We start from the raw sequence: 13,404 nt of genomic DNA on the forward strand, positions 1-13,404 counted from the left end.
GTTCCTTTTTATAGTTACCTTTTTGATATTTCACCATCTCTATTTATAAACATTAAGGAAAATTTATAGAAATTTTGGAAGATACAGAGCAGTAGAAAAAGAGGAAAATACCTGCTGTCCTACCATCTAAAGAAAATATGGTTGACAGTTTTATATTTTCTTTCTCTACATAGGTTTGTTATTTTATAGTTTTCTATATGTACTGACATTCCTGTACCCTGATTTGATTTAACATTATAACAAACAATAGTGCAAGGTTTAATAAACTCTTTATAACTTATAGTACCTAAATAATAGTATGTGTATATACTATAGTTGATTTAATTATTTCCATTTTTGGACATTTATATTGTTTTCTTAAAATATGTTTTTTAACCTCTCAAATACAATTTTGATAAGGGTAGTTCTTTGTAGAAATATGTTTGTTTCAAGGTCTGGAGGGAGTTGTAATTTGGGGATGTCCAAATGGCATTACCTCCGTGCAGAGTGCCATGATAAGCCAAGGAATTGTGGAGAGAATATAAGCTTTGGAGCTGGACAGCTATGTGTTCAAAACTCAGCTCCTAGCACTCTTTCTGCCCTGAAAAGTATTGAATCACCTTCAGAAGCCTTAATTCCTTTATCTGTAAAATGCCTGATAGAGTTGTTCCCACCCATTGCTGTCAAGTGGATTCCAACTCACTGTGACCCCCTATAGGACAGAGAGAATTGTCCCATAGAGTTTTCAAGGAGCAGCTGGTGGTTTTGAACTACCGACCTTTTGGTTTGCAGCCAAGTTCTTAACCACTGCACCATCAGAGCTCCAGTAAGAGTTGTAGTGAAGCTTAAATGGAGATTATGTATATAAACTAACTGTCAGATGATAGTACTCAATAAGTACTATTTTAAATTTCTTTTTAGATCTACTTTTATTATTAAATAAGTAGTCCTTGTCTACTAAAATTAGACAATGCAGAAAAGCAATAATGAAATAGAAATTTCCCTGTATCTGTTACCAAGTAACAGTGAATTTGGTTTTAGATATATGTAGGATATTATATGGGTTTCCTCAAAGTTTGTGATCAATACAACCATATGTCAAGATGAAAATTTCCAGAAACTTTTGACTAGGATACCTAAGATGGGCCTGACTCTAAATGAAGACAAAATGAGCCTCATGAAGTAAGTGGGCAGAGTACTCTGGGTCACAATGAAGGGGAGAGGCGATTGCATCCCTGTGGCTGACCTGGGGAGATTAGCCCTCCCTCCACCCCACGCCCTGTGGTTACTGGATGCTGTTGTGCAGGTACAGCTCTCCAGTGGATAGCAATGGGCCAGAGCATTACTGTGATGTATGCATGGGGGCTGTTCCTCCTCAGCAGCCGCCATAGCCCGGTCACTGGTACATGGCTCTTCCTGGAATGGTCGGTGACCCTTACACTGGGTCTTTGTGTTTAGCACAATAGGACTATTAATCCAAGAAAATTAAACATTTATAAGGATCATATAACTTTCAAAATGGTGGTCAAACGGTGAAAACAGGCTGCGGCTCTGCTTTTAAGGAGTTGTTGGAAACTCAGAAATCCATGTTAATGAATGTGGATAGAGCGGTCATGGTCGTTCTACAAGGCAGCAGAGGGCAGACTCGAACTGGCAATGGCAGCACTAGGGATGCACTGTGCCTTCCCCTCAATGCCTGGGCCCCGCTTCCGTCCACTTTTCTCTCTTTGTGAACGATGAGTGAGGAGGAAGCACTGGTGGAGATTGTTGCCCTAGGACCTCCGCCACCTTTAGGCTCCAGCCACAGCCATCAAACCTCTTCTGTGAAGCCAGGTCTAAGAGTGCATACACCACAGCTGGAAGACCATCTCTCTGTGGTCAGCCTGGTGTTAGAACGTGTACACACCACCTGGCTGTACCCCTCGTGGAGATGGTGCGGCGGGAGGCAGCACACACAGACTTAAGATGCAGACTGTGGACCCAGACTGCCTAGGTTCAGATGCAGTTCTCCCCCGCCCGCGTGTCAGCTTCGCGGCCCCAGCACCCTCATCAGTGAAGAGGGCATAGTGGTAGTGCCTGCCGTGTGGAGGTGTGAGGACTAAATCGTGAGCGTACCTTGAAGAGTTTGCAGTTACTACTAGTGGTTTCAGCAGTCGCTGCTTCTGCTACTATTTAATGACTACTCGGTACATGCCAGGTTCATTCACTCGGAGTCGAAACCTGAACGCAGAAAACTCTCGGTTCCTAGAAGGTTAAAAGTGTAGTGAACCCTGGGAATAATTTAGACAGATCTTTCTGTCACAGATTAGACCCGGAAGCTCAGATCACTGACATCGCCTGTCTAGGAACTCGTGATCCGTTAGTGACTCTGGCCTAGGGACTTAACCGCGTCAGCGCCTCAGCCTGGTCTTTGTGAGCCTGGCACCTCCACATGTCCCAGGCACTGCCCTTTGCAGTTTCTTGCCTCTTTAGACCTGGAGCATCATTTAACATTCCCTGGAATTTTTTCATTAAAACTGTATTTGTTTATAATTTTAGGCTTTATTCTTTTTGTTGTTGGTATTAGTTTTTGTGCAACAGATTATAGACAGGTCAGTGAGAGAATGCTTAAAATAAGCCTGTGCCTCAAACAAGATTGGCTAGATGGCTTTACTTTCCTACTTGTCTTCTGAGCTCCTCAGGTGAGCCTTCAAATCCTTCTAATTCTTCAAAACTCTCCTTTCATTCCACTACCTTCTTTAGCTTTCTTTACTATTTTAACCTTTAGAAAGCCCCTTCTGTTTTATTCGTATCCTGTGCCAGAGTTTCTCAGCAGCAGCACTGTTGACATTTTGGGCTCTATCATTCTGATAGGAGCTGTGTGTGCGTTGTCGGATGTTTAGCAGCATTCCCGACCTCTACCCACTAGGTGCCAGGTGTACCCTCTCCCCAAGTTGTGTCAACCAAAAATGTTTCCAAACATTGCCAAATGCCTCCTAGAGGGCAAAATTGCTGCTGGTTGAGAACCACTGGCCTGTGCTATGCCTCTTAGTATCTAATTAAAGCTTTTTCTTTGTTAGTCGAAGTGCATGTAGTGTAATGGGAAGAAGCTGCAGTCTTGTCAGCCTTCCTTACTGCACCGCTCCTTGGAAATGGTGCCTCCTGAAGTTGTGTGCTGGGCAGCTTTCAGCTTTTCACCACACGTACTGTGGGTCTAGTTATTAACAGTGTATCCTCTGGCACATCACTTACTTGTTTGACCCTCAGTTTTTCTCACCGTCCAGTGGGGGTTTATGAGTCATGTATAATGTGGTTATGACTGTTAAATGAGGTTTTATATACAAGCGGTCAACATCTTGACTGCCACAGTACATCCTGAGTAAATCAGCTGTTTATTATGCTGACTGTCACTTTGCCTCTTCTTTTCTCCTAGTAAGAGTAGAGGCCCTTGGATAGCAGGAACTGCCTGCTCTTTATTTTTATCCAGTCCTCTCCAGAACCCCCTAAATTCTTAGTATATACTTGCTGCCTGGTTAATTTGTCTTACTTTTAGCTTATAGGCTTTATACTGTGGTGCCTCGCCTGGTCAAATTTGTGGATATTTTGACCAACTGGTATGTCAGAATGAACCGCAGGAGGTTAAAGGTAAGTACAGACTGCTCTGTTGGGAAGCAAAAAACATGAAGTTTGAGAGCTGAGAAAAAATGAGAACATCCAAATGGAAGGGAGTGTTTGCAAATGTTCTCAGTTACTGGAAGCCGTCTTTTTCTTTTACCTTGTGTATTAACTGTCACCATTCAAAGTTGTCCTGGTGGCACAACAGTTAAGCTGCCGGTCACAAGGTTGGCAGTTTGAACCAATCAGTTCTGCAGGGGAAAAAACCTGGCGATCTACTCCCATAAAGATGACAGCTTAGAAAACCCTATGGGGCAGCCCTACTCTGTCATACAGAGTTGCTGTGTGTGGGAATCGCCTTGACGGCATATAATAGCAGCGCCATTCACTGGGGACCTACCTATAAGTTCTACAGGTCATGTTGCATATTTTCAAAACAGAATTATGGAAATGCCATATTGGAATGTCTCAAGGGCCCTTAAGACTAAACTGAGCAGACCTCTTCAACTCAGAAATAAATTCATGCAAATATTTTGCAAAAGTTGTCAGGTATGGCCGTGATCTTGAAGGAGCAACCTTTCCTTCTCCTGCCAGGGAGTGAGTTATTGAGTATTCCTGGACAAAAGTCTTCTTTAAGCCTGTTGGAGATTTAAGATGAGCCAAGCATGGGTCCTGGTCCCAGGATTTAAGCTGTGGACATACATAACTATGGTATAAGACAGAAAGTGATAGATACACTTAGTACAAGGCCAGATAAAGGCTTCCAGTGGTCATCATTCCCACCTTAATGTTTGTTGAAATTTAAGTTATGAAACAGTAATTTTATTTATGTTTAAATCCAGCATATACACACCATGCACACGTGTGTGTATACATAAACGTATACATATGTATGTACATACGTGTATCTGGAGTGACATAAACTAAAATGTTTACAGTCATATCTCTGGGTAACTTAATTATAGTCAATTTTTATTTTATTACTATCTTTTTTTACATTTTTCCTACAGTGAATAAGTGTAATTATAAACAATACACAGTATATACTTTTTTTATTTAATAAGAAATCTTACCTAAAGGTAATTTAAAATTTTCTGTTAGCAGCTGTTTCTGTTGCATGTGAATCCGTTTTATCCTCAAGTCAGAATAACACTTTTTTTTGGTAGTTTTGTGTCCTTTTAATAAACACACTTGCATAGTTATAATTTTGTAAAAATAAAAACAACTTCCTCATTCAAAGCATGCACAACTTTTGCACAATCTCAATTTCTTTAAAACTATGGCTTTCAAGACACACCCAATAAAAATGTAAGGCAGATAGCACTTGGCAAAAATTTAGTAATTTATTACAATGCAGTAGCATCATAGCAGCACCTGCTAACGCTACTCCAGGCTTTCCAGCACTGGAAAAGAGTGTAACCCTTTGAACATCTTTGGCCCTGCCGCCCACCTTTACGTCAGATGTGCAGAGCCGCTTTCCGTGCTCTCTGCCTCAGAGGTGGGAGATAATAAGGGGGTTGGACAACGCCCATCCCTTTTCTGAGTTCTCATCACACTTGGATGGCAATGGTCAGACTACCTGTGATTGTTATTTTCTCAGTTGTTCTGTCTGTGTGCTGTCTTCTCTCTGTAGGCTGCCTCTTTTTATAAACTTCTTAGAATAGTTTTATGATTAAAACATTTATTTTTAGCATTTTAATGTTTATGAATAGGCAGATTTCTGACCTTTTCTGTTCTCTAGGGTGAAAATGGGACAGAGGATTGTATTATGGCCTTGGAAACCTTGTTTAGCGTTCTGCTTTCTTTGTGCAGACTTATGGTAAGATGCTTGACCTCTTTCTAAGATTCTTTGGCCTTGTGGGCAGCCACGCGATACCATATTACTTTTGCTTCCTCCATCTACAGTCTCCATGGCATGCTGTCTACTCTGTATTTGTTCCACAAGAAATAGAAATAGGAGTTTTAAAACAACTTATATCTCTAGTTCCTTTTCAGAAATCTCGTTAGCTTATGTATGTTGAGTAAGGACTAAGAAACATCGGCTTCAGCAGCTGGAGTCTTTCTTATAGTCCCTGGCACTACCACCCAGGGAAGGTCCTCGGGTCAAGACTGAAGGCCTGCAGTTCCCTTTGAAATAACATACCTCATCTTAATGTGGATTGCCGTAATTATCCGGGGAGAATGGGAAGGTACTTAAACTGGCTAACCACAGAAACATATCAAAGGCAATATTTTAAATTAATATCAACAGGAAAATATATAATTCTTTGGGGCATGTTTCTACAGCTTAAAACACTAATTAAATAGTGTAATAGGGAAAAAGCTCCCGTTTTACCCATGTATTCTATCTCTGCTGCTCTGATGTATAAGCTTTCTGTTCATTGGCATCACATGCAGTTCATGAGAACCTGATCGAGTCCTGTGCATACCTGGGACCTTCCCTGCACTGTCTCACTCACTGTTCACCACTGTCCTGTGAAACAGATGGCCTTTTCCTGTTGAGAGATGAGGTTTCTGAGGCTTAGGGACAGACAGGCCTCTCTGCATACCTATGTGGCTGGTAAGTGGTAAGCTGAGTGTAAAGCCAGGTCTGTGGCTCCCGGTTTTTATTACGGACATCCTCAAGGAGGCTGGAGGTGCTTTAGGTCCTGCTGATGGGCTTCACAGATGTCCAGCTCCCCAAATCAAAACGAGGCCATTTCTTCTCCCTAGGCTATGTTTAGTCTCCTAATGTCCATTTTGGGTGTGTTACTATGTCATTCTCCAGAATGTTCAGATGAAGGTTTTCAGTCTAAGTAAGATCAGTTGATGTTGCCTGTGTGTGAATGAATGGTGTTATCTGTTCTCATCTAGGCTCCCTATACACCTTTTCTCACGGAATTGATGTATCAGAATCTAAAGATGCTGATCGATCCAGTTTCTGTCCAGGACAAGGACATACTCAGTATTCACTACCTCATGTTACCCCACGTTCGGTAAGAATGAAGCACAGGTAAACCAGAGCCATGCACGTGTGGGGCCCCCAGCCTCACGGCATCCTGGCTGGGGGAGGAATGAGGAGAGTGGGCATTCCCTGCCCCAGCCCCTTCCTGCCCTGCCTCCCACCTCAGCTGGTGCTCAGGCTACAGGGTGGGAGATAGGAGGGCCGTGGACTGCCTCATTAGAGCTCTGGGAGGTGGGTATGGCTGGGCCCATTGGTGGCTACCTTGGGTGCTGCTGGGCACTGAGCAGCAGGCTTGAGCGCTAGTTTTCTCCTAGCTGCTTCACCAGGTCCTGAGCTTGATCTGCTTCCTTGCTTAAACCTCGTGGTATATGGTATTTTCTTGTTTTAAATCTCTTTTCTTTCCTACCCCTGCCTCTACTAATCAGAGAGGAATTGTTGGACAAGAAAACTGAAAGTGCAGTGTCCAGAATGCAGTCTGTGATAGAACTTGGGCGAGTGATCCGAGACCGCAAAACTATTCCAATAAAGGTTTGAAATTTAATTTTTATTTTACATCACACAGACCTAAATAATTATGTCTTTGGAATGTTTTCTAAATGTAAAGACCTTCCAGCAATGGCATAAATTTTTTTTTTTCTCTTCTGTAAGAACGGTGTACTAGCTGAGACAGATAAGAGCTGAAATTCAAATAAAACATTCAACATTCCATTTTTCCGCAGTTCAGGGACCTGGTTGTTTAGTGAACTTTTTCCCCTCTCTTTTCCTCCTAGTACCCTTTGAAAGAAATTGTGGTTATCCACCAAGACCCAGAAGCTCTTAAAGATATCAGATCTTTAGAGAAGTATATCATTGAGGTAAGATAGATGATTTATCTGTTTGGGGTCGAAATAGACTTCCTACTTGGAAAAGATTATTTTGATTAATACTCTTTAATTAAGTACACTTTGAGTTATAATTTATTATTTTTCTCGAATATCGTTGTGTACCTGTAACAAATTTAACAGTATCCATAAAATTTTACACTTTGCTTAGAATCATCATAAATTTTAGTAATGTAATTATGATTCTTTAATAGAGATTTCAAAATCAGTGAATTTCTTTACCTTATTTGGATTATTTATTGCCTTCATCCACTTCTTCCCCCAAAATACTTTTTGATAATGAACGAACAAAAAAAAAATAATTGTTCCTTCAAATTATACAAGTAGCAGATGAATACATATTAGTTACAAATAGTTCAAACACTAGCATGGAGTATACACAATAAAAAGTGAGTCTCTTTCCACCCCATTCTGCTCTCTGAGGCCTCACCTTCCTCCTAGAGAAGTCCACTCTTCTGTCTAGTGAATTCACTGGTGTTCTGGGCCTTCATACGTATGTGCACACATATCTGCATACGTATACACATACGCACACACACACGATTGTGGTTTTATTTATGCATATAGAGGATCACTATATGCAAGTCTGTAATCTTGCTTTTTTTCACTTTATATCTTAAAGGGCATCCCATGTAATAACAGAGAGCTCTACTCTATTCTTTTTAGTAACTGCATACTGTTCGCTTTCTGGATGCATCATAATATATTTGTTCAGAATTTAGGTTTATGAATATCAGGTAGTTTCCTAGCAGTAGAATCTTAGGGTCAAAATTTTAAAACATAGCATCAGTTACCCTCACAAGATGCTTTATTCTGTTACGTTTTGGAAATAAAAATATTATTTAACTTCATTTTTTTTTCTTCCCACACCAAATATTTTAGTCCATTTTTGTAGGATATATTAATTTCCATATTTGATTTTGAATTGCTGGAGAATTCCAGACAAATATTAGAAACCAGAAAGTTAAGGAGATTATAAATTCTGTAATTAATGCCTTTAGACATGGAAAGAAATTTAGTGTTTTTTAAAAAATAAAATATCTTAATCACTTTTAATGGGATCAGTTAATTTAGTTAAATATAATTGGCAGAACTAGATGTTCTGCTAGTATTTGCTTCAGTCTGTAGTTCTCATGATCCATAGTTTCATATCTCTTACTGTACTGTCACCATTCCCTGCTGCATCCATAGCCCTTAACTAACATGATGGAGGGACAAAATGCTACGATTAGCTGATTCTTCTGGTTGATAGTTAACTTGTGGTATTCTACAATTGCTTCAGCAGAGGTTACCCCTGAAAGATGAAGTTTGTATTTCCAATTCTTAGAATCCTTGTCAGTTATGCCTAGCCATCTTACTTGATCTCAACAAGAACGACTTTTGTAATTTACTCTTCTAAGGTGTTTTTTAGTATTTTGCCAAGTTGTGCAACCATCACTGTCTCAATTTTAGAACATTTCCAGCCATCCCCAACAAGAAAACCAGTCACACTCCATCTGCCCCTCAATTTGGAAACAACATTTGAATTGTTTCTACTTTTTTGTTATTATGAATAAGGTTGCTGTGAACATTTACGTGCAAGTTTTTGTGTGGACATACGTTTTCAGTTATTTTTTGTTTTCTCGTGTCCACCAACTATAGGAATTGAATGTTCGGGAAGTTACACTGTCTACAGATAAAAATAAATATGGCATCCGGCTAAAGGCCGAACCTGATCACATGGTCCTTGGGAAGCGACTGAAAGGAGCCTTTAAAGCAGTGATGACCTCTATCAAGCAGTTGAGTGATGAGGAGCTGGAACAGTTCCAAAAGAACGGTCAGTATTCGGTGTGATGGCACTGCTGCTCTCCGCATGCAGATAGATCTGCACCGTGGTTAGGCATTCATTTGACTTTTACTGTCACATCCTATTCTTAAATAGTTTTTTTTTTCTGATTAAAAAAATGTTTATATAGTTCTGATAATACAGGAAAATTTAAGAAGAAAAGAAAAATGATCTTAACCCACTACCATCCATTAACATAGGGTGAGTGACTACTGTGTGCTGTTTAGCATTCTGGGTGCTGGGCCCCTGTTAAAATTCTGATTTATTTCTTCCAGTTACATGTAGAGTCATAATTATAGCCTTACGATATTGAGATCACGCTGTAATTTTAAACTTCACTTTTATATATTTTTCATGATATATATCTTTATTCATCTTTTTGTTTTACATTTTTCACTTTACGTCATAAGTTTTTTATGTCATTGGTCTTGGAAAATGCTATTTTAATAGCTGCATAGTTTTCCTTCATATGGTTACATTTTAATGTATTTTACCAGTCCTTTTTTTTTTTGCTGATGCTTTAAATTTTTCCATTTTTTTTAGTGTTATAAATAATATTGCAGTGCATATTGGGGAAACCCTGGTGATGTAGTGGTTAAGTGCTACAGCTGCTAACCAAGAGGTTGGCAGTTCAGATCCTCCAGGTGCTCCTTGGAAACTCTATCGGGCAGTTCTACCCTGTCCTGTAGGGCTGCTATGAGTCGGAATCGACTTTACGGCAGTGGATGTGTAGTGTGGTGTGTGCATATTGGAGCATATAAAACTTTGGTGAAATTTATTTCGTTAGGCTCTATTTCTAGATAGATATTACTCAATCAAATGAGTGAAACATAGTTTACTGTTGAATTCCGCAAATGTTGATGTGTGCCTAGAAAATTTACCCTAGTGCTGAGAGAGCCAGAATCTTCATTACAAACCAATGGGTACGTAGAGCGTTGTTGTTACCAGATGTCACTTGCGGGAGAAAAGAAGATGACTTTTGAAGGTGTCAGGAAACTGGAAATATTCACAAGAAAATATTAGTTATTTCTAGAAGAAAGAAGTTAGCATTGAAGTTTGGAGCTTTCTGTGTAGGAGAACTGGGTCAAAAGTTATTTCAGTCCTCTAAAATATTTAGAATTTATACTTTGGTTTCTTATTTGGGGAAGACTAGGTTCATCCATTCAACAGATATTTTTTAAGGCCCTTCTGTGGGGCTGGCACTGGGAATGTAGAGTTGAATAAAACAGACATTGCCCTTACCTTCATGGTGTACTGACAGACATTGAAGAAATCATTAATCATGGTTTTGAGAAATCCTGTGAAGGAACAGTATAGAGTAGTATGAGGTCATGTAATAGGGGCCTAAGTAAACTAGGTGGTTAGGAAAGGGAATTCTCCCCCCTGTCTCCTCCACTCTAAAGAACCTTTCAGGGTGCTCAGGAGTGCAGAGCTCTGCCATCATTTGAGTTATACTTGGCCTGAGTATGGCTGCCCATGTTCATGCAGCTGCCACAGGGCATAAGGTGTTTCATTGCTAGGGCTTCCTCTGAAGTTGGAGGTGTCATGCATGAGAATAACGATTTGAGAACTCAGGAAGCAGGTGACCTCTTAAGAACTTGCAACCTAGTGATTGTGGAAATTAGGGGAAATGCCCCTAAGAGTCTCCAAATTATCAGATAGAATTAATAAAACATGAGAGGTCAGTAGCCAAGAGTTGTCTGTCCTAATTTTACCTGAAATACTAAATTGGTAAAAAGTCACAAACCTAAGTTGTTTCACCAGGTAGTTAAAACATTGAAATGTAAGCCTTGTTAGAAACTGAAAATCTATAGTTTTTGTAGTTTCTGATTGGACTGTTCTGCATTGATGGAATGCCCAGAGCCCAAGAGGATAATTAGGAGTGCCCACAGTGGGCTTCCTGAAGACAGAATAAGTGCCATCATCATCTTTACTCTTCTGTCTACCCTGAACAGGCAGGATGCTTGGTACTTGACTCTACACTAGTTGGTGGTGGCCCTGAGATTCAAACATGAGTCGATTTGACTCACAGTGTCTGTGTTCTCATTAAATCATGCTGCTCTGTTTATGGTGGGGACTTGTAGCCTCTTGAAGCTTTGAGCTTTTTGCTTTGGTATGTCTTTGGATCTGTGAGTTTATATAAAAGAAAACACACTGGTGGTGACTTAACTCTCTTCAAGGCAGCATATTACAGTCTAAAGAATGTTCTAGAAATTGGAATGCCGTGTGTCACATTCTTCTTGGTTGCAACAGTGACATGAGTTAGGAGAAAGTGATCCTTTGCAGCTATGATATGAAATTTTCATCAAAAAGTGGCTTGGGCTAGGGGTAAACAAAAAGTCATCTACAAAGGAGAGTCAATAAGACTAAGCTCTGACTACTCAGCAGAAACCATGCAGGCAAGAAGGCAATGAGATGACATATATAAAGCCTTGAAGAGAAAAAATTGCTAGCTAAGAATTATATATGCAACAAAACTGTCTTTCAAATATGGTGAGAAATTAGGGCATTTCCAGATAAACAGAAGTTAAGGAAATTTGCAAAAAACCAAACCAAAATTACAAGAAATACTAAAGGGAGTCCTCCAGTTAGAAAATCCAGTAACATCAGATAACAACGCAAGACTAGAACAAAGGACAGAACAACCAGATATCAACACAGATAGGGAAGTCACAAAAATAAATCAGAACTAAAACACTGAAAATAGGGAAACAGATGTTAATATGTAAAAGATGACAACAGTAAAACAAAAAAAAGGGACTAAATATAGTCATAGAAATTTCATATGGAGAGGAAGTCAAGGTGATATCAAAAAATAAAAGATTGGTTTAAACTTATAAAAAGAGAGGTATATATTCAGGTAGCCATAAAGAAAACTAACAATCCTACACATGAAAGTAAAAGAGAAGGAAAACATAAAGATTCAGAAAATACAAAGTCAATAACAGTGAAAAAGATGAAAAAGAAAATTCATAAAAGAAAAACGACTCAGCACAGAAAATTAAGTGGGATGAAGAAATTGTCAACACAAAACATGCATCAAAATGACAGAACTAAACTCATACCATCAATAATCGCGCTGAATGTAAATGGACTAAATGCACCAATGAAGAGACAGAGAGTGGCAGAATGGGTTAAAAAACACGATCCCTCTATATGCTGCCTACAACAGACATGCCTTAGACTCAAAGTCACAAACTAAAACTCAAGGATGGAAAAATATATATATGAAGCAAACAACAATCAAAAAAGCAAGAGTGGCAATATTTATTTCTGACAAAGTAAACTTTAAAGCAAAGTCTGCCACAAAGGATAAGGAAAGACACTATATAATGATTAAAGGGTCAGTACACCAGGAGGACATAACCATAATAAATATTTACACACCCAACGACAGGGCTCCAAAATACATAAACTCTAACAGCACTGAAAAGGGAAATAGCTCCACAATAATAGTAGGAGACCTCACCACACCACTTTCGGTGAAGGACAGAACATCCAGAAAGAAGCTCAGTAAAGACATGGAAGATCTGAATGCGACAGTCAACCAGCTTGACCTCATAGACATATACAGAACACTCCACCCAGCAGCAGCCAAGTATACTTTCTTTTCCAACGCACATGGAACATTCACCTGAATAAACCACATTAGGCCACAGAGCAAGCCGTAACAGAGTCTAAAACATCAAAATATTTACAAAGCATCTTTTCTGACCATACAGCCATAAAAGTAGAAATCAAGAACAGAAAAAGCAAGGAAAAAAAAAATCAGGCACATGGAAACTGAACAACACCTTGCTCAAAAACTATTGGGTTATAGAAGAAATTAAGGACAGAATAAAGAAATTCACGGAATGAAATGAGAATGAAAACAGAACCTTTGTGAGACAGCAAAAGGAATGCTCAGAGGTCAGTTTATATCAATAAATGCACACATCCAAAAAGAAGATAGAGCCGAAATCAAAACAGTAACCCTACAACTGGAACAAATAGAAAGTAGCATATGATCCAGCAATCCCACTCATTGGAATATATCCTAGAGAAATAAGAGCCATCACACGAATAGGCATATGCACACCGTGTTCATTGCAGTACTGTTTGCAATAGCAAAAAGATGAAAACAACCTAGGTGCCCATTAACAGACGAATGGGTTAACAAATTATGGTATATACACACAATG

The 13,404-nt window shown here is 39.4% G+C and overlaps 1 protein-coding gene and 1 non-coding gene across 3 annotated transcripts in view; both read left to right on the forward strand.

The window, feature by feature from the left end:
- IARS1 (isoleucyl-tRNA synthetase 1) overlaps positions 1–13,404 on the forward strand; it is a 119,244-nt gene that overhangs the window by 75,929 nt on the left and 29,911 nt on the right. For both annotated transcript variants that reach the window (XM_010600651.3, XM_003421084.4), the window contains exons 21-26: positions 3,512–3,603; positions 5,315–5,392; positions 6,427–6,548; positions 6,943–7,045; positions 7,288–7,371; positions 9,040–9,214. In XM_010600651.3, the coding sequence (XP_010598953.1) occupies positions 3,512–3,603; positions 5,315–5,392; positions 6,427–6,548; positions 6,943–7,045; positions 7,288–7,371; positions 9,040–9,214 (654 nt within the window). The remainder of the gene's footprint in view (positions 1–3,511; positions 3,604–5,314; positions 5,393–6,426; positions 6,549–6,942; positions 7,046–7,287; positions 7,372–9,039; positions 9,215–13,404) is intronic.
- LOC111748135 (small nucleolar RNA SNORA84) lies at positions 1,256–1,389 on the forward strand. The gene has a single exon (XR_002784082.1). It is a non-coding gene; the product is annotated as a small nucleolar RNA SNORA84 (small nucleolar RNA).

This window comes from Loxodonta africana, chromosome 9, assembly GCF_030014295.1.
Source record: "Loxodonta africana isolate mLoxAfr1 chromosome 9, mLoxAfr1.hap2, whole genome shotgun sequence".
NCBI classification, from domain to species: Eukaryota; Metazoa; Chordata; class Mammalia; order Proboscidea; family Elephantidae; genus Loxodonta; species Loxodonta africana.